The sequence below is a fragment of the Vidua macroura genome, chromosome 28, assembly GCF_024509145.1.
Source record: "Vidua macroura isolate BioBank_ID:100142 chromosome 28, ASM2450914v1, whole genome shotgun sequence".
Classification (NCBI taxonomy): Eukaryota; Metazoa; Chordata; class Aves; order Passeriformes; family Viduidae; genus Vidua; species Vidua macroura.
The window spans coordinates 4,505,086-4,525,161 of record NC_071598.1 but is presented as its reverse complement, the minus strand read 5'-3'; the positions used below and the strand labels follow the sequence as shown (position 1 = coordinate 4,525,161).

The window sequence follows — 20,076 nt, the reverse complement described above, 5'->3', positions numbered from 1 at the left end:
CAAGGCCAGGCCTGAGGTGGCTCCACAGCCAAGGGGGTGACAGGGACATGGGGGAGGGGGGGTGACAGAACCAGGCCTGAGGCAGCTCCAGGGCTGAAGGGGTGACAGGGACACGGGGGGTTGGGGTTGTGATAGGACCAGGCCTGAAGTGGTTCCAGGCCTGAGGTGGCTCCAGGGTTCAGGGGGTGACAGGGACATGGGGGTGACATGGCCAGGCCTGAGGTGGCTCCAGGGCTGAGGGGGTCACAGGGACATGGGGGTCCAGGGCTGAGGGGGTGACAGGGACATGGGGGTCCAGGGCTGAGGGGTTGACAGGGACATGGGGGTGACAGGGACATGGACGGCCCAAACCCCACAGGAGCCCCATCTCCACCCCCTAATAACCCCACTGCAGGGGTGGGGCCCCTCCTAGCCTCGAGGTGCTGTTAATTAGAGCTTAATTAGAGCTGGGGGCTCCGGGCTGAAACTGCAGGTGAAGGTGGGGTTTGCTGTGGGTACAACCATGGAAGGGTTTGGGTTGGAGGGACATTAAAAATCATTTTGGTCCATCCCCTGGCATGGGCAGAGGGCTCTGCCCGCCATCCCAAGGAAGCCCAGCCCTTTATCTCCCCATCTGTGACTTTGTTTTGGTGTGAAATTCCTGCTTTTCCTTCAGATCCTCCACCCCCTGCTTTGGCAGGGCTTTGTCCAGCCAGGAAATTATTCACCAAATCCATCCAGGGGTTTGCAGATGCACCAAACGAGGATTTCCCTCCCCATAAAAGCTCTCTGTCTGCCAGCTGAGAGAGAAATGCCCCGTTTTTATACATTATTTATAGGTTTTTTATTCTATTATCGGCTTTTCCTACCCACAGCCAGCAGTAGTAAAAACACCTGGTTTATGTATTATTTAGGGTTTTGCTGCCCGGGGTTTTACGCAGCTCCTCAGCCTGCAGAGGTCAGCATTGGAAAATTTTTTTCCAAAGAAATTTAAAGTGGAAGTCCCAAAAGGATTTCTGCAGGAATCCCTATCCCCAGGGATGTCCTCAGCCCACATGGAAACCAACTGAGGGGTTTTTCTATCTCACTTCATCTGGAGCTGTGTTCTCTAGGTGTTTTTTCCTTTCTATCTCACTTTATCTGGATCTGTGATCTTTTAGTTTTGTTTTTCTGTCTCACTTTATCTGGACCTGTGATCTTTGATTTTTTTTCTCTATCTCACTTTATCCGGATCTATGATCTTTTAGTTTTGTTTTTCTCTCTCACTTTATCTGGATCTGTGATCTCTGATATTTTCCTCTATCTCACTTTATCTGGATCTGTGTTCTTTGAGTTTTGTTTTTCTCTCTCACTTTATCTGGATCTGTGATCTCTGATATTTTTCCTCTATCTCACTTTATCTGGATCTGTGTTCTTTGAGTTTTGTTTTTCTCTCTCACTTTATCTGGATCTGTGATCTCTGATATTTTTCCTCTATCTCACTTTATCCGGATCTGTGTTCTTTGCCTTTTAAGCACTTAATTAACTGGTGTTGATTAAACCACCTCCCTTCTCCAGCCCCTGGGACACCTTACCTCGCTGCTGCTGTCCTTGCTGCCCCGGGAAGTGCCTATAATCCATAAATAATCAATAATTCAGAGGGCTGCAGCTCTGGCAGCTCTGCTCAGCCCAGGTGCTGCTGCCCAGCTCCTATTTCAGGGCTGAAAATTGTATATAAATTTCCTATTTCAGGGCTCAAATTGTTCTTCTCTATTCCCGGAATGGAGGAGAAATGCAGGAAAAGCCCAGCCAGGATCAGCTCATTCCTGCAATTGTAACAGCATTCAATTTCCCCATTCTTATTCCATTTCCCCCGATTTTTCTCCCCGTTTTCCATTGAACACCAACCTCCTTTTCTTCTCCACAAAAAGGATCTGTGACCTCTTCCATCCGTTTTCCTCATCATCCCCTAAAACCAGCTCGGGAAGCTGAGGCACAAAGCAGCTGCCGTGGGGAATTGTTCAGAATTTCACCCCCGTCCCCAAAATGTTCCTTTTAAAGCTCTTTCTGCAGCCAGGAGCAAGGGAGGGACGAGACCCCAATTCCCAGCTGGGTTTTTACTCAGTGAGGGAGGGATGAGACCCCAATTCCCAGCTGGGTTTTACTCAGTGAGGGAGGGATGAGACCCCAATTCCCAGCTGGGTTTTGCTCAATCTCAGCTGAGGAGTTGATGGAATTGTACCAAATTCCCTTTTTTTTTTTTTTTTTTTTTTTTTTGAGGCATGGATTGATTCCCTGCTGGCTCCTGAACTCAGCTTTGTGAGAAACCAAATCCCAGAGGTTTTGCTCTTGTTTTCCTGTTTTTAACATCAAAACTCCTTGGATTATCGATGCCACAAAAATATTCTTCAGGCACAGTGGTTCCAGGCCTGAACACAGGCAAGAGAACACCCTGGGAAAAACAAAGTGAGCTTGATTAATGCTGATAATTAATTGCTATTTATTAATTGCTGATGGGGCTTTGCCTCTGGGGTGATTCTGGTGTGAGCTCAGGACAAACACCCAGCCCTGACCCCAATTTCCTTCATTTTCTGTGTTTTGATCGCTCTTCTCTGCCCAAAATCCCTCTGGGGAAGCCAAGCCAGGGGCCGAGGTGGCCAAAGCTGCTGGGAAAAGGCCACATTGCAGTGGTGGCATCAGCCAGAGGCAGCTTTAGGGACAGGAAAAGCCCTTTTTGCCCTTTTCTGGGCTAAAACAACCTGTCCTGAGCTGGGCTTTGCTGTTCCACCCTTGCACTTTAGAAACCTTTCTCCTCCATCCTCTGGGAGCACCACGAGATAAAAATATTCTGGATCCCTCTGGATTTTTCCTCCTGCTGCCACGACAGTCCCAGCCCTGAAGAGCCCTTGCCTGGTCATTCCAGCTCTCTGCACAGATTTAACAGGAATTTAACTGCCCTGGAATTCTCCAGGCTGCTGGGAGCTGCTCTGGAAAAGCTGAGGAGGTGAAACCCAGGAGGAAAATCATCTGGGAGAATTGTCAGCCCCAAAAACTGGCACAGCTGGGCTCTGCTCAGCCCCTAAACCCAGCCCAGCTCCACCCTCTGCACTGCAGTTTTATCCAAAATATTTCCAGCGGGGGGAAATGAACTCCTCATCTCATCCCCATCCCTTCCTCCCCACATTTCATTCCCAGGGCACCATCCTGGCTCAGAGGCAGGAAAGTTTTTTGGGGATTTTCAGTGGATTTTTCACCCCGGAGGGAATCTCTGGGGAGACGCTGCAGATGCCAGTTTTTCCAAAATAAATCCCAATTTTCCCGAGTCAAACCCTCTGGAAGCACAGCTGCCCTTAAGCTCCGGCCTAGCTAAGCCTGCGGGGCGGTTCTGAGCAGGGTTTAACTGCAGCAGCCGCTCCTGCATCCCTCGGTAGCCATGGAAACGGCGCCGTGGCCATGGCAACCCCCGGGAGCATCCCCGGAGCCTCCCCCGCGCTTTTCCTCCCAGTTTTGGCTCCCGGAGCCTTTCCTGATGGGCTCTTCCAGGATGGAGAGTTAATTCTGGAATATTCCGTGTGTGAAACTCCCCTGGTGGCTTTGGAAAGAGCCCTCATGGGCAGCTCCACTAATTAAAAAAACATAATAATATAATATAATATAATATAATATAATATAATATAATATAATATAATATAATATAATATAATATAATATAATATAATATAATATAATATAATATAATATAATATAATATAATATAATAAATATAATATAATATAATATAAATTTTATATATAATCTATGTAAATTATATATCAACATTTTTATATAATTCTATATATATAAATTATATTTAAAATTTTATATATAAATTATATATATAATATATATTTTTATATATAATTCATTTGTATATAAGTATATAATTAATATATATTTTATTAAAAATATTATATAGTATATATTATAATTAATCTATAATTTATATGCATAGAAATATATATAATACACATAAATATATATAATATCTATTATATATATTTATTTTATAGATATTTCTATATTTATATATAAACATTTCTATATTTTATATATTTATTTTATTTCTATAGATAAATATATTTTCCTATCTATTTTATATGTAAAATTTATATATAAATTTATAAATATATCTTTATATATGTATATTATATATTTATATATAATGTATATATAAATTATATAAATATATAATATATATATAAATAAAAATATATATGAATTACACAGGTATATATAAATGTTTATAAATATGTTTTATATATATATATATAGCGCCCCGATTTTTCCTGCCTTTTTCCTGCCCAACCAGGAGCAGCCCCGAATTTGAAACCGAATTTCCAGCGGGGCAGGGGCGGTGCCCGAACGGGACCTCCCGAGCCCATCCCGGGTTATTTTTGGGGCGCTGACCTCACCTGGTGTCCCCTAACGTCACCCGGATCCCTTCCGAAATTCGAAATAAACCAAAAAAAAAAAAAAAAAAAAAAAAAAAAGAAAAAAAAAGGCGAGGAAAAGCTGCCGGTGAGTCACACGCGACCCGTCCTGCCCCGAGAGGGGAAAAATTCCCATTTTCCTGCCAAGGAGCCGCGAGTGGAATTCCGGGGGAGTTTCTGGGAAAGGCTTTGTTTGGCGCCTTTAGGGAGGGTTTTTTTTTTTTTTTTTAAACCAGAAAAAGGAGATTTCTCCGTGCCAGAGGGCACAAGGAGCCCTTTCTGGAGCCCTTTCCCAGGCACAGCGGGGAATTGTTGGGATTTGTTATTTTTAATTCCAGCGCCGGGCTGGAGCTGGAGCAGGCAGCGAGCAGGGGCCGGCTGCTGCCATCTCCGAAATCCATCCACACAGAGCCTCAAAAACGCCATTTCCCCCCACTTCAGAGCAATTTTATCACTAATTATTATTCCAAAATTCATTTATTTCCTCCCCTCTTCAGAGCAATTTTATCACCAATTTTTATTCCAAAATTCATTTATTTCCTCCCCTTTTCAGAGCAAGTTTATCACCAATTCTTGCTCCAAAATTCATTTATTTCCTCCCCTCTTCAGAGCAATTTTATCACCAATTCTTGTTCCAAAATTAATTTTTCACCCCACTTCAGAGCAATTTTATCACCAATTCTTGTTCCAAATTTCTTTCCCCCCCCTTCTTCTGAGCAATTTTATTACCAATTTTTGTTCATTAATTAAATTGTTTCCCCCAGTCAAGCATTTTAACATTACTTTTTTTAAAATAAAAACCTCAGAACTTCAATTTTTCCAGTAGATAAGATAGAGCCTCAAAAACTCGATTTTCCCCCCACTTCCAAACACTTGTATTACCAATTTCTGTTCCTAAATTCATATTTTTTCCCCCAAACTAGCATTTTAATGTTATTTTTTTTTAAATAAAAGCTGTTATTTTACCTCCCAGCACCCCGGTGATGCCCGGGAGGGACCAGAGGCATTTTTTGGGGCCATGTCCCATCAGGTGATGCACAGCCAGGCCTGGATCCATCGCTGGGATCTGGGTAAGGAGCTTACGTGGGGCCAGGGCTCAGCAGAGCCCTAAGCAGATTGGAGCAGCTCCAGGGATGTTTTTAACCCCCTGGATAAAGATTCTAACCCTAAAATAATCAGAACCCCAGGGATGGACATTTATAACCCCAATGGATAAAGATTTTTAACCCTGAAATAATCAGAACCACATGGATAGACATTTCTAACCCTGAAATAATCAGAACCCCAGGGATGGACATTTATAACCCCAATGGATAAATATTTTTAACCCCCTGGATAAAGATTTTAACCCTAAAATAATCAGAACCCCAGGGATGGACATTTATATCCCCATGGAGAAACATTTTAACCCGAAAATAATCAGAACCCCAGGGATGGACATTGTTAACCCTGAAATAATCATAACCCCATAGATGGACATTTCTAACCCCATGGATAAACATTTATAACTCCATGGATGGACATTTTAACCCTAAAATAATCATAACCCATGGATGGACATTTTTAACCCCATAGATAAAGATTTTAACCCCATGGATAAAGATTTTAACCCCAATGGATGAACATTTTTAACCCCAATGGATGAACATTTTTAACCCCAATGGATGAACATTTTTAACCCCAATGGATGAACATTTTAAAACCCCAATGGATGAACATTTTTAACCCCAATGGATGAACATTTTTAACCCCATGGATAAACATTTTAACCCCCATGGGTTAAATATTCACCCTGCCTTTACAAAGCCAGAGCTGGGTGAACAAAAACATTTTCAATGAACCCAAGCAATAAAAAAACAACACAAAATCAATGGGAGGTGATGGAGGAGATGAACTTTCCTCCCTCCCCAGAACCACAGTCAGCTTTTTCTGAGCAAAACTCACCGCATTAATGATTTCTGAGCTGGCACAGGGCCTGGGGCGTTATTTCCACCGTGGATGAAGAAAGGCCAAAGCTCCTGAGGAGCTCGATGCAGCTCCTGGCTTGAGGCTGAGAGAAATTATACCCTGGGCTGCTGCAAATCCATTAAAGAGCTGCCGTGGTTGGGAAGGTTCAGCCCTGATGACTTCCACAAGGAATTAAAAACTCGTTAATAATCCATGCTCCTGACTGATGTGCAGCTGGGATCTCTGTTTCTGCAAACACAACTTCTGTTTCCAGAAAAAAAAAAAAAAAAAAAAAAAAAAAGGTTTATTTTTCAGTGTTGGCCACAGCACAATTATCAGTGAATGTTCTTTTCAGATTAATAATCTGCCTGTGTTGTCATTCTCCTGGAACAAGTTATTACAGGAGATTTTTAGATTAATGCAGGATTAATTCACCCCAACCAGCCCATTCCTGGTTTCTTCCTTTTCCTGGCATGGAATTTGGATGAATATTTAAACCCAAAGCAGGCAATCAGGAGCCATTCCACACACAGAACAAATTCCTCCTGTAGGGCAGGGCTTCCACAGGCCCACAGACCTCAATCCCGCTCATTTCATCTTCTCCTGCCTGGATTAACATTTGTGTTTTCCCATTTCCCTGCCAGAGAGAAGCCACTTTAATTTATTTCAACACAGCCCAGCCAGATGGATCACAGGGCTGTGGGGCAAAATCCCTTTTCCATCCAGATGTGGCCTAGGGTGGGCATTCCAGGCCCAGCTGTTTTGGGCACCCTCAGGAGGGTTTGGGGTGTGTTAAAATCATAAAACCCTGGAATTTGGGTTGAAAGGGACCTCAAATCTCATCCGTGACAGGGACACCTCCCACTGTCCCAGGGTGCTCCAAGCTGGCCCTGGACACTTCCTGGGAAACCCTAAAAGTTGGGAAAACCCTAAAAATTGGGAAACTCCTCCATTCTGCTCTTCAGGTCTCTGCATATTCCACTCATACATCCTCACCCTCCAAAAAAACCCCATTTTTGCCATCCCACAGGATTTTTGATTGTTTTCCGTGGCATTTCCTCCCATTGAATTTCAGGATTCCTCGAAATAAATTGAGATTGCAGGAGTGAGTTCTGCTCCTCTGCAGGGAGACAGTTCTGAAAGGCAAATCCATCCTTTCTCCCCGAGGTCTGGGCTGGTTTTATTTCCTCTCCACCAGCCCTGGGAGCAGCTCTGATCCCCGGGACAATGGATTTGGAGCTGCAGCCAGCAGCTGCTCAAAGCATCCTGCCCTCTCCCAGATTTCCAGCCCACCCCAAACCCTGATGTTTTGTCAATTAAAAAAAAAATCCAAGCGTTGTGATTTTCCAAATCCAAACCTCCTCATTCTGTTGGGTGTTTCTTCAATAAACCACCAAGATACTGCAATTTTCCAGGATTTTCCAAGCCTTGATCTCCCTTCAGTAGAAAATCCGAATGCTGCGATATTCCAGGATCTTCAGGTCAGCCTCAAATGCTGAAAATTCTTCAATAACATCCTCCAGGTGCTGCAATTTCCCGGGATTTTTAAATCAGCCCCAAGCCCTGATATCTCTTCAGTATAAAATCCAACTGCTGAAACACTCCAGGACTTCCAAATCTGCCCCAAATCCCCATGATTCCATTGTTATTTCTTCAATAAACCACCAAAGGACTGCAATTTCCCAAGATTCCCGAATCCTGATGATCCCACCAACATTTCTTCAATAAGCCATCCAAATATTTCAATTTCCCAACATCCCCCACACTCTGATATTTCCTCAGTATAAAATCCAAACTGCTGCAATATTCCAAGATTTTACCACCGGCCTCAAACCCTGAAAATTCTTCAATAAAACCATCCATGTTCTGCAGCTTTCCAAGATTTTAAAATCAACCTCAAACCCTGATAATTGTTCAGTAAAACCATCCGTGTTCTGAAATTTTCTGAGATTTTATAATCACCCTCAAACATGATAATTCTTCAATAAAACCATCCATGTTCTGCAGCTTTCCATGATTTTAAAATCAGCCTCAAACCCTGATAATTCTTCAGTAAAATCATCCATGTTCTGCAGTTTTCTGAGATTTTATGATCACCCTCAAGCCCTGATAATTCTTCAATAAAAACCATCCATGTTCTGCAGCTTGCCGAGGTTTTTAAATCATCCCCAAGCCCTGATATTTCCTCAGGGCTGGAAATTTTATATTTCCAGTATAAAATCCAACTGCTGCAATATCCCGAGGTTTTGAAATCAGCCTCAAACCCTGCTAATCCCCCACTCAAACCACGGGAACACCGCGATTTCCCAGGCTCTCCTTTGGCCGCCGCCGTCGCTCCCCGTGCCCGGGGGATGATTTGGGGCGAAGCCGGGGATTTTGGGGAGCCGGCCGCGGGTTTCCCTGAGCAAGGGGATGGGTGAGGATGATGAGGATGATGATGATGGGTGAGTGATGCGGGCTGGCCTCAGCGGGGCCGGGCTGCTCCGGAGCGGCTCCTCCCTCTCGCTATTTATTCCTGCGCGGAGCTCCGCGGCTGATTCACCTCGGGGCGAGCGGGCAGCGCGTTTCGAGCCGGTGAGTGCCGGGCAAAACGGGACGCGGGGGGCTCCGGGAGGGATAAACCCAGAGGCGAGGGGGGTTTGAGCCCCGGGGATGCGGCGCTGCCTCTTTCCCTGACAAGAAAATGACATTTCCAGCGGCTCCTTAAAAGCCAGAGCCCTGCTCCTGCCCGGCTCTTGTTTACTCAGCGTTTACTCAACACCCGCAATTGCTTCTCCGAGGGTTCTGCTCTTTCCCCCGGCCGCCAGCTGCTCCCCCGTTGTTCGGGGAAGTGAAAGAGAAAGGGGCGAGGGGGAGATTTCTAACCCCAGGGGTGACATTTTCAGGGAAATTCCCATTTCATTCCCAATTCCCAGAGCTCCAGGCCGGAATTTTCAGTCCAGGAGGGTCCGGACTCCCCCATCCCCGAGCATCTTCCCACCTCCCCCTTCCCCACCTCCCTTCCCTCCTTCTCCCCCTCCCCGGGGACTTTCCCGAGGTTATTTCCAGGGATATTTTGGCACCTGGGTGTTGGTTTTTCCCCTCCGGAGCGAAACCTCCTTGCCAACGCCGAGCACGTAATTGCTGCTCGCAGCCTCCATTTTCCGCTGGGTTCCTCCGGCACGGAAAATCAGCTCCGCCACAAAACCACCTGAATCAATTCCTCATTTCTAGCATCCGCCGAGAGGGCGAATCTGGGGGAGAAAGGTTAAAAAAAAAAAAAAAAAAAAAAATCCCTGTGAAATCACTCGATCTGTAACTTAATATTAATGCCACGGTCAGGCCATAAATAGAATTTCCGAGCAGAGACATCCCAGCTCCGGGTTTTTATTGCTCCGAGAGAAATCTGGGATTTTTCCGGGAGAAAATCCCGGATTCCCAGGAAGCTGCTCCTTCAGGGCTTTGGCCAGGGAACTGATTTATTTGGGGCGAAGCTCCTGGCTCGCTAATTAGCGCCCGTATCCTGTTTGTCAGAGCTCTAAAGGCAATTAGAGGAGCAGCTCAGCGCTGCGATATCCCAGGATTCCTGAATCAGCCTCGAACCCCGCGATTTCCTCAAGAAAACCACCGCAATGCTTTGCCAGAACCCCTCTCCAACCAGGTTTTTAAATTTTTAATCAATCAGGGCCTGATTTTTAACCCCTCGGAGCTCACAGCGGGGAGTGATAGCTCCAAAAATGTATTTTTTAAAAATGCCCAATTCGCTGCTTTTCCCTCCCCCATTGCTGATTTTCCCGAGCACCAAGGAGCCGGTTGTTTTCCCCTGCTTTTTGGCTATTTTTAACCCTCCCTGATCTCATCCCTGCCCCCAGCGGGTGGGTGCTGCGGGGTGAGGGAGGCAGCGAGCCCGAGCCCGGATTTTTCCAAATCCCAGAGCTGGAATTCCTGCCCAAGGATGGGCTTGTGCATCCCCCTGAGTTTTTATTGAGGCTCTTGCTAAGGATCCCACCCAAAACACTGAGCCTGAAGGGCCTGTAATCCAAACATTGCTGGATTAAAAACCAGATTCTGGCAGGGGAAGGGGAGAAAAAAACATCACTAACAAACCCAAGGAGAGGAATCTGCTTTTTGTGGCCCACAAATCCGCGTCTAGGTGGCCACAGAAGAATTTCTGCCTTAAACAGGGGCTCGTTTGGCCTTTTTGGCTGTAGGAACCTTCAGCATCTCCTGCCTGCCTTGAGGTTATTCCTGGGGTGGCTCCCCAAGGAAGCTGCTCCATCAATCTCTGTTAAAAAAAAAAAAAAAAAAAAAAAAAAAAATTTAGGACCCCAACTGAATAATTTCTTGCTGTACCACGAGGCAGAAGGCACATCCAGGGATGCTGAAATGCCCACCCACACCTTGCCTGGCAGGCCAGGGGTGATTTTGGGAGGGGGGCAGGATGGAAAATCTCTTTTCTCTCATTAAACCCAGGGCAGCAGCGGTTCAGTGCCCCTGGCCCTGCGGGGAGGCATCGGAGGGGTCTGGCAGCTCTTGGTCTTCTGCCTTTTTGGTCTTTGAGGTGTTTTCCAAAGGATTTGCAAATGTCCCGGCTGGATTAGAAATGGGATTTATCCTTTTCCAGTGTGGGAGATGCCCGCAATGCCAGCTGCGAACTGGCATTCACTGAGGCAGGGATACTGGCAAACTCTGAATTCCAAAAATGCCCCTTAATTAACAAGAATTTGGGCAAAATTTGAGACAAGAACTTGGGAATTTGGGAAAAGATCTTGGGAATTTGGGAAAAGAACCCCCCCAGGGCCGGGCTGGGCGTTGCCCTCCGTGCAGCACCAAGGGCCCAAAAAATTAAATATGTGTATATATATATAAATAAATACATACATTAAAAATATAAATACATGTATCTAGACATATAAAAATACACATATAAAAATATATTAAAATACATCTATAAAATAGATTAAAATACATATATAAAATACATAAAAATACACATATATGTATTTTAATATATATATAATAGATTAAAATGCATATATACTCACATATATATACATATATGAAAATATATATACATATATGTAAATAGATAAAAATACAAGAAACATATAACACAATAATAATAAATGCAATAATAATAAATATAAATACAATAATAAATGAAATATATAAAAATACAATAATTAACTTATATATATAATATAAAATATATATTTTTATATATTATATATTATATAAATAATATATATTTTATATATGTTATATATATTATATAAATTATATATTTATGTATATAGACACACATATATATATAAATATATAAAATATTTTACATTTATGTATAAATAAAAGGGTTTGGAGGGGGAGAGGGTAAACACAACCTCAGTGCAATGCTGTTAATTCTGCCGCTGGATTTGAGGGGACCAGCCGCGTTTTATGTGGCCCCGGGGTGGGGTGTGGCCCTGCCCTGACGCTATCCTTGTCCCCACAGCCATGGCCCGGCTCCTCGGCACCTCCTGCCTGCTGCTGCTGCTGCTCCTCGGCCTCGGCGCCGACGTCGCCTCCTCCAAGAAGGGCAAAGGCAAACCCGGCGGCTGGGGCACGGGGAGCCGCCAGCCCAGCTACCCCCGCCAGCCCAGCTACCCCCAGAACCCCGGCTACCCCCACAACCCGAGTTATCCCCACAACCCGGGCTACCCCCACAACCCCGGCTACCCCCACAACCCGGGCTACCCCCACAACCCCGGCTACCCAGGCTGGAACCAGGGCTACAACCCGTCCAGCGGAGGAACTTACCACCAAAAGCCGTGGAAGGCGCCTAAACCCAAGACCAACCTGAAGCACGTGGCGGGGGCGGCGGCGGCGGGCGCCGTGGTGGGGGGCCTGGGGGGCTACGCCATGGGCCGGGTGATGTCGGGGATGCACTACCGCTTCGACAGCCCCGACGAGTACCGCTGGTGGAACGAGAACGCCGCGCGCTACCCCAACCAGGTGTACTACCGCGACTACCGCGGCCCCGTGCCGCAGGACGTCTTCGTGGCCGACTGCTTCAACATCACCGTCACCGAGCACAACATCGGCCCCGCCGCCAGGAAGAACGCCTCGGAGGCCGGCGCCGCGCTCAACCAGACGGAGGCGGAGCTGGAGACGCGCGTGGTGACCAAGGTGATCCGCGAGATGTGCATCCAGCAGTACCAGGAGTACCGGCTGGCCTCGGGCACGCGGCCGCGCCTCGCCGACGACGCCTCGCTGGCCGCCCTGCTGCTCCTCGTCCTCGCCGCCCTGCACTAGAGAGCCCCCGCGGCTGCCAGGTGGCACCCGTGTCCCCCCTCCCGCCGTGGGGTCCCCCCGCCCGGGTCTCGCTTGGTTTTGGCGAGGAGCCCCCGGGGCGCTCCGCAGCGCCTCTGGTTTAGGCAAAAAACGGGATGAAAAATTTCCTTTTCCACCCCAAACACAGCCCCGGAGCCCAAAACCACGGCCTTCGCCTCCTCCTCCTCCTCGGGGCCACCCCGAGAGGGACCAGGCAGAAGGGAGCTCTGCAGGAGCTTTTCCAAAAGCCCTCTTTGTTAACAGGCAGGGTTTTATCTCACCCCTCAGTTCCCCTCGTTCCCTGGGGTTCTCAGAGGGGCAGCCATGGGGTTTTCAAGCTGCCAGGTTGAAAGATTTGAACCGTTTCATCCTAAAAAAAAAAAAGCCCCATCCCCGTGTACATAAGGAGCCACTCCACACCCTGCACGCTGCAAAAACCCCCTGCAGCAGCACAGCAAAATAAAGTCGTTTTTTACTCCCCCTCACAGCCAGGCTGAAGCACCAGTCAGTTTTTAAAGGCAGAAAGTGCTGCTGAGTGCCCCAAACAGCCCCAAAACAGCGTCACAGCCCGAGAAAAAGCTCCTTGGGATGCCCCGGGTGACAAGTCATGCTCGTGCTTCAGCACCTGGGCCTAAAGGACGCTAAAATGCAGCACAAAGGATTCTCAGGGTGGGTCAGGCACAGAGCAAGAGACTGAAACCAGCTGAACCACGCCGGTACAGCAAACAGCACCGGGAAAAATGGGCCTGGCAAGGGTGATGCTTTTAAAAATAAAAAAAAAGTCACATTTGTGAGTAATTCCTTTGCCCTGTGGAAGCAACGGGTGAAATTCTTGCTTCTTGTGCGGATGCTGGGCTGGGAATGAGCTGTAACACCCGCGGCGCTGCGCTTGTGGAACCGAGCTCGGTTTAATATCTCTCGTGCGTTTTATTTTTGCAAGGCACTGATTAACACTGTCCTAAATGAGATTTATTTTTTCCTTTTTTTTTATTTTTTTGCATTGGTGTAAGCTAAGTGAAGATATATATTATATATATATAAATATCTATAAACAGAGAGAAAAGAAACCTTTCAGGACGGCCACTGGAAGAGCAGGGCTTGGCGGTGCCCCGGACTTTGCGGATGTTTTGTAACCCCGGCACGGTGCATGCCTGGGATTTGCCGTGCTGAGCCTTTTCTAAGTGTTCCACGTCTGGTACAAATTAAAACGGATCAAGTCAAGGTGCCCGGCAGCCTCCTTTGTGTGCCAGCCCCCGGGCCCTGCTGCATTTCTGCATTTCCTGCATTCCCACCCTCCCCATTCCCCGACCCCGGCCTGAGGGAGCTTTTGTTCCCTTCCAGCACCGAATTTGGCCCAAACCCCACAGTCCCAGTCAACCGTTTGTCCTCCCCTGCCCCCGACGATGGTATCGCTGCAGCCCAAGGAATGTTTTCTAATTTCTGTCTGATTCCAGTTTCTGTCCTAATAAAGGAGTTTTTACATTTGATGTTTCGGTGGCGTTGAGCCCAACCCAAGCCCTGCTTCATTGTGGAATCCTGGACACTTTATCACGGAATCCTGGAGTGGTTTGGGCTGGGAGGGACCTTAAATCCCATCCAGTGCCACCCCTGCCACAGCAGGGACAATTCCCACTGTCCCAGGTGGCTCCAGCCTGGCCTGGGACAATTCCAGGGATCCAGGAGCAGCCACAGCTCCTCTGGGAATTCCATCCCTGCCCCTCCCCACCCTCATTCCATCCCAAAATCCCACCTCAATCTCCCCTTTCCCAGTGGAAGCCATTCTCTGTGTCCTGTCCCTCCATCCCTTATCCCAAATCCCTCTCCAGCTCTCCTGGAGCCCCCTTCAGGCGCTGGAATGTGCTGGAAGCTCTCCCTGGATCCTTCCCTTCTCCAGGGGAACATTTCCAGCTCTCTCTGGATCCTTCCCTTCTCCAGGGGAACATTCCCAGCTCTCCCTGGAGCCTTCCCCTCTCCAGGTGACCATTCCCAGGTTTCCCTGGAATTTCCCCTCTCCAGGGGAACATTCCCAGCTCTCCCTGGATCCTTCCCTTCTCCAGGGGAACATTCCCAGCTTTCCCTGGAATTTCCCCTCTCCAAGTGACCATTCCCAGCTCTCCTGGATCCTTCCCTTCTCCAGGTGACCATTCCCTGGAATTTCTCCTCTCCAGGTGACCATTCCCAGCTTTCCCTGGAATTTCCCTTCTTCAGGTGAACATCCCAGCTCTCCTGGACCCTTCTCCAGGTGACCATTCCCGGCTCTCCCAGCCCGGCTCCAGCTCCTCTGGGCTTGCCCCAGCAGCTCCACACCCTCCAGGTGGGCTCCCAGCCCCACAGGTGGGGTCTCACCTGAGCGGGGCCGAGGGGCAGAGCCCCCCGGAGCTGCTGCTGGTGCAAATCGCTCTCCATGGGATTTATTTCCGTTTATTTGCGTTCCACAACCGCAGGACCCCTCCTCCAGCAGCCCCGGCTGCAGCCCCGCGGGAGGAGCAGGAATTCCCCCGAGAGCAGGAAGGAAAAACTTCACCTCCTCCAAAGGAAGGGGAAAAAAGAATGAAAAATAAAAAAAACCCTATTTCCCGAGATGAACTCATGGATATTTCCAGGAAGAGGCTCCCAGCCCTTGCCCCGTGAACTCCCCAGGGGAGGGTTTGACCTCAACAGCAGCAGAACAACAAATTTTCTCGTTTTTAACCCCAAAACCTTCAATTCCCTCCCTCCCAACCCATTGGTGATGCTCAGACGAGCTCAAAAAGAACATTTCCCCCTCCCTGCACACACAGCACCCCGGTTTTTTAACCCACCACGGGGGTTTGGGGTAAATTTTTGGACCTCAGCAGGGAAGGTCAGAACTTTCCTCTGGGGAACACCCAAGTGGGGTGACACTCTCAACTCTTGTGTCCTTTCACAGGACAGCTAGATCCAATTACCCCTCTGCAGTGATCTGCTGAAGCAGAGAAATTAATTAACCAGCTAAATGCTCCAAATCCTGCAGCGTGCACAGGAGCCCCGCATGGAGGAGTTTCCAATTCACCAGAACGGTAATAAATGCACCCCAAAAATGTAAATACCCCCAAAGTATAAATACCCATCCCCCCAAAGTGTAAATACAATAAAATTGGAATTTTTTTTAAGGTTTTCTCCAAATCTCTCATCACACAGATCTTGGTATGCCCCAAATACACCCCAAAATGTAAATCCAATAAAATTGGAGGTGATTTTTTTAGGGTTTTCTCCATATCTCTCATCACACAGCTCTTGGCATCCCCCATCTCCCCAGACAAACACCCCGCACCCAGGCAGACCAGCTGAACACACTTTTCCCGCCTGGAAAAAGCCGTAAAAAGAGGAATTTCGGCGCACTGCCGCCCGCTTTGCGGAGAGCTGGGGGAGGAATAATCCGATTTCCAGGCCTGGGATGCGAAGCCAGGGCGCAGAGCTCGGCCGGGGCTGTTCCATCGCCGCGGCCGCTCCGGGGTGCGGATGCCGGGCCAAGAGCTCCATCTCCCGTCCGAGCCCGGCTGCAGCCCCGGCTTGGTTTCACATGGCTCAATATCCCAAAAAACCCGCTCCAAAACCGCTTTGTGCTGCATTTTAGCGTCCTTTAGGCCCAGGTGCTGAAGCACGAGCACGACTTGTCACCCGGGGCGTCCCAAGGAGCTTTTTCTCGGGCTGTGACGCCGTTTTGGGGCTGTCTGGGGCACTCAGCAGCACTTTCTACCTCTAAAGGCTGACTGGTGCTTCAGCCTGGCTGTGAGGGGGAGTAAAAAACGACTTTATTTTGCTGTGCTGCTGGGCTTGGTGCCGGCTCGGAGCTGGGAAATGCCGAGGTTTGGCTTCTCCACTCACCTGGGGAAGGGATCTCGGCGTCCAGGGGTGCTCGAGGTCAGCCCCGCTCTCCGGGCAGAGCCCCCAACCCCAGAGCTCCCAGCACGAGGTGATTAATGAGGCTGTTAATTGCTGTTATGGCTTTTTTTTTTTCTTTTTCCTTTTCCCTCCCTGCAGCGGGGGCTGGAAATTAAACCTGGGAGGAGAACGGAGCTTTTGGAGGGGATCTTAAATCTCCTTTTTTTTTTTTTTTTTTTTTTTTTTTGCATTGGCGTTGAGCCCGACCCAAGCCCTGCTTCACCGTGGAATCCCAGACACTTTATCACGGAATCCTGGAGTGGTTCGGTTTGGGAGGGACCTTAAATCCCATCCAGTGCCACCCCTGCCATGGGCAGGGACAATTCCCACTGTCCCAGGCTGCTCCAAGCCCTGTCCTGGACAATTCCAGGGATCCAGGAGCAGTCACAGCTTCCCCGGGAATTCCATCCCAGCCCCTCCCCACCCTGACAGGGAGGAATTCCTTCCCAAAATCCCACCTAACCCCGCCCTCGGGCACTGGGAAACACTTCTCCTTGTCCGTGTCCCTGCGGAAAATCCTTTCCACGCCAAAAGCATCCCCGGGTATCGCTCACTGGGAGGGAAAAGGCAAGAAATAAATTCGGGAATGCGATTTGGGAAGAGCGGGGTCATTCCTGCAGCGTCCCTGAGCTCAGGTCAGGGCCAGGAACAGAGAATGCTCCCGAGGGATGCAGACACCGAAGCTTGACCGGGCTCTGGATGCGAAACAAATGGTGGAAAATGCAAATCCGAGCTGCGGCCGGAGGTTCTGCCGGGTTTTTAAACGAGCCCATTAAGGTAAAAAAAAAAGCCCTCGGTGTGTTGGAGGCGTCAAGGGGTTTGTTGACACTGAAAGCTGCTCCTTAGCCAGGCATGGTGGTGGTTTGGACAAGGCCGTGGGGCATCCCTGCTCCAAAAAGTTTCTGAAGCCCCCAGGAGCATCCTGGTTTAGGGCAGATTTGGGAGAAGTGACTCCTGTAGAATTTTTAATGTTGTAAACCAGCCCCCAAGATCAATATCTGTTCCCTGAGGCTCCTTTCAACCCTGATTAGAGGTGAGACCCAACCTCCTCCCCTCCTTAAGGACATTCATATCCCAAAATCCTGATTCCCAGGAGAGATGAGCCACTCCCAAACATCCAGCCCCAAAAACTTCCAGTGAGCACTCACCTGCCGGAGGATGGGAGTCTCACCTGCCCAGGAGCCTTTTTGGGATCATTTTCCATTTGGAGCCGCTTTATTTTCCATTCTCACAGCAATGGTTGATCTGCTGCGGCTAAAACCTGGATTTAGGGAAGGTTTAACCCCCCAGGACAGGGATTAGAGAAGAAAATGCAGCTGCTGGAGGACAAACCATCCCTCACTGCTCCTTCTTGTGTCTCCCAGGTGGGATTTGCCTCCTCCCCGACAAACACACAGCACCTGAGACAGGGTCACTCCAACAGGTGTGAGTGTTTTGGGCAGGGAATGCTGAAAATTGGGATATCGAGGATTGGGATGGATCATATAAAAGCCAGAGAGATGGGACCGGGTAGGGTTTGTCCCCAGGCAGCCTCGTGGCTCCCAGTGCTAAAGACGATGGATTTGGTTAAAATCAGAGCATGTCTCAAGGCCAAACTTTATTGTGAGGCTGAGGCCTCCATTTCCAAGCCCCACACCCCCCTCCCCGCGAGTCCCAGCACTCTTCTGGGGGGAAAGGAGCGTTTTTTGGTGAAGCCGTGCAACGGGAATCCCGAGCCGAGCGCCGGCGGGGCTGGTCCGGCATCGCTGCGGGGGCCGATTTCCACAGGTCCTTGCAGGGCTGCTGCCTTTGCTCACACAGGTGCTGTCCCGGGTGGGCTCGCAGGATCCCTCCGGTCCCGGCTGGGGTTCACCGGATCCCCCCCGGTCTCGGCTGGGGCTCGCAGGATCCGGCTCCCGGTGCCCACCCAGCTCCGGCCGCCGGCCAGGAGCGCCTCTCCCACCTCCCCACGCCACATCCAATCTCCCAGGAAAGTCAATTCTCTCCGAAACGCCGGCGGGCGCGGCCGGCCGGGGGTCCCCGGGGGCCGCCGGGGGTGCCCTCAGCGCTGCAGCCCGTGGCTAACGAGGCAGGCTCCCGATGCCAGCAGCAGGGCGAGCCCGAGCCCGGCGCGCCGCTCGCCGGGGGCTCTGCTGGGGGCTCCCCGCTTGCCCCCCAGCTCGGGCCAGCCCCCGGCGTGGAACCCCCCCGCGGCCGGCGGCTGCCGGACCGCCGGGATGCCGTGACCCAGGCGGGACGGCCGCGGGCGACCCAGCAGCCCCATCCCGTAGCCCGCGGCGGCGCCGGCCGCGATGGCTCCGGCCACCTTGGAGCCGCGGCCCGGGGCGCTCCCTCCGCGGGACACGGCGCGGAAGCCCCCGCGGAGCCCCCCGGCCCCGGCGCTCCTCCCGCCGGCCCCGCGGCGGCCGCCGGCGGCGTCGCTGAGGAGGGCGAGCAGCAGCATCACCGCCCAGCACCAGGCGCGCTCCGGGGGCCGCATCCTGCCCCACCTGCGGGACAACGAAGGGGCTGAGAGCAGGGGTCCTGCCCGGAGCGGGGTTAGCCATCCGTGCGGGGCTGATGCGTTATTTGTGCGGTTGTGCGCGGAGGAGCCGCTGAGCTGGAAGGGACCCACGAGGATGGAGAGCAGCTCTTCAGCGGTTTGGGGGGTCACGGGATGGGCTTGGTGACCTCAAAGGTCTTCTCCAACCTTTGTGGGTCTTTTTTAACCATTCTGTGAGTGTGTGAGTCTGGGATTGTGTGAGTCTGGGGTTCTGTGAGTCTGGGATTGTGTGAGTCTGGGGTTCTGTGAGTGGCACAGGCAGGGATCAAACCCCCAAACTTGGTGTTATTAGCACCAAACTGATCTCAGTGGCTTTTATCTCTATATATTATCTCTATTTATCTCTATATTATCGTTATCTCTCTGTATTATCTCTATATTGTCTCTTTTTATCTCTCTATATTATCCCTATTTTATGATTTATTTATATATTCATTCATTGTCCAGGTCACTACGTATTATAGATAATACAGAACATATATGTGATCAATAACTAACGATTTCTAATAGATACCATTAATACATAATAATAGACAATGTCGTGTATTATATAATATTGTATTATTATATTATTAAGTATGGTATTATTTTATTATATATTTGATGTTGTTATATTAATAAGTAGTTTATTGTTTTATTATATATTATTATATTATGATATAAATAAGTGTGGTGTTATTTTATTATATTTGAATGTGTTTATACCTATTTTTATATATTATATCGATACGTAATTTATACATTCCAGTGGAAGACATCCCTGCCCATAACAAGGGGTTGGCCTGGATGATCTTTAAGGCCCCTCCCAACCCACCCCAATCCAGAATTCTGTAATTTAACGCATTAATTCACATTTTTACCTCATCCCATACTTCCAACAAGCAGGGAGCAACACGGGGCAAGCAACCCCAAAGTCCCCAAACTGCCCCGACCCCTCCGTTCCCCCCAGGAATGAGGTTCCCCCTCCCC

General features: G+C 49.0%; 1 protein-coding gene and 1 long non-coding RNA gene across 4 annotated transcripts; one reads left to right on the top strand and one right to left on the bottom strand.

Moving 5' to 3' along the window:
• Window positions 1-2,222: 2,222 nt before the first annotated feature.
• On the bottom strand, window positions 2,223-12,225 carry LOC128820183 (uncharacterized). 3 transcript variants are annotated; one of them, XR_008440857.1, is made up of 5 exons: window positions 12,189-12,225; window positions 10,461-10,638; window positions 9,437-9,607; window positions 6,372-6,638; window positions 2,223-2,410 (listed from the first exon to the last, which is right to left on the bottom strand). It is a non-coding gene; the product is annotated as an uncharacterized LOC128820183 (long non-coding RNA). The 3 variants fall into 3 exon arrangements; XR_008440856.1 differs by lacking the exon at window positions 12,189-12,225 and adding an exon at window positions 11,735-11,829 and having other exon boundaries at window positions 10,457-10,638; XR_008440855.1 differs by lacking the exon at window positions 12,189-12,225 and adding an exon at window positions 11,735-11,829.
• PRNP (prion protein) lies at window positions 8,870-14,144 on the top strand. Its single transcript, XM_054000749.1, has 2 exons — window positions 8,870-8,948; window positions 11,845-14,144. The coding sequence occupies exon 2, from the start codon at window positions 11,847-11,849 to the stop codon at window positions 12,642-12,644; it is 798 nt and encodes a 265-aa protein (XP_053856724.1). The 5' UTR covers window positions 8,870-8,948; window positions 11,845-11,846; the 3' UTR covers window positions 12,645-14,144.
• Window positions 14,145-20,076: the final 5,932 nt, after the last annotated feature.

Excerpts from the sequence above, each read along its gene's own strand:
- PRNP (XM_054000749.1), top strand. The coding sequence starts at position 11,847 with ATGGCCCGGCTCCTCGGCACCTCCTGCCTGCTGCTGCTGCTGCTCCTC.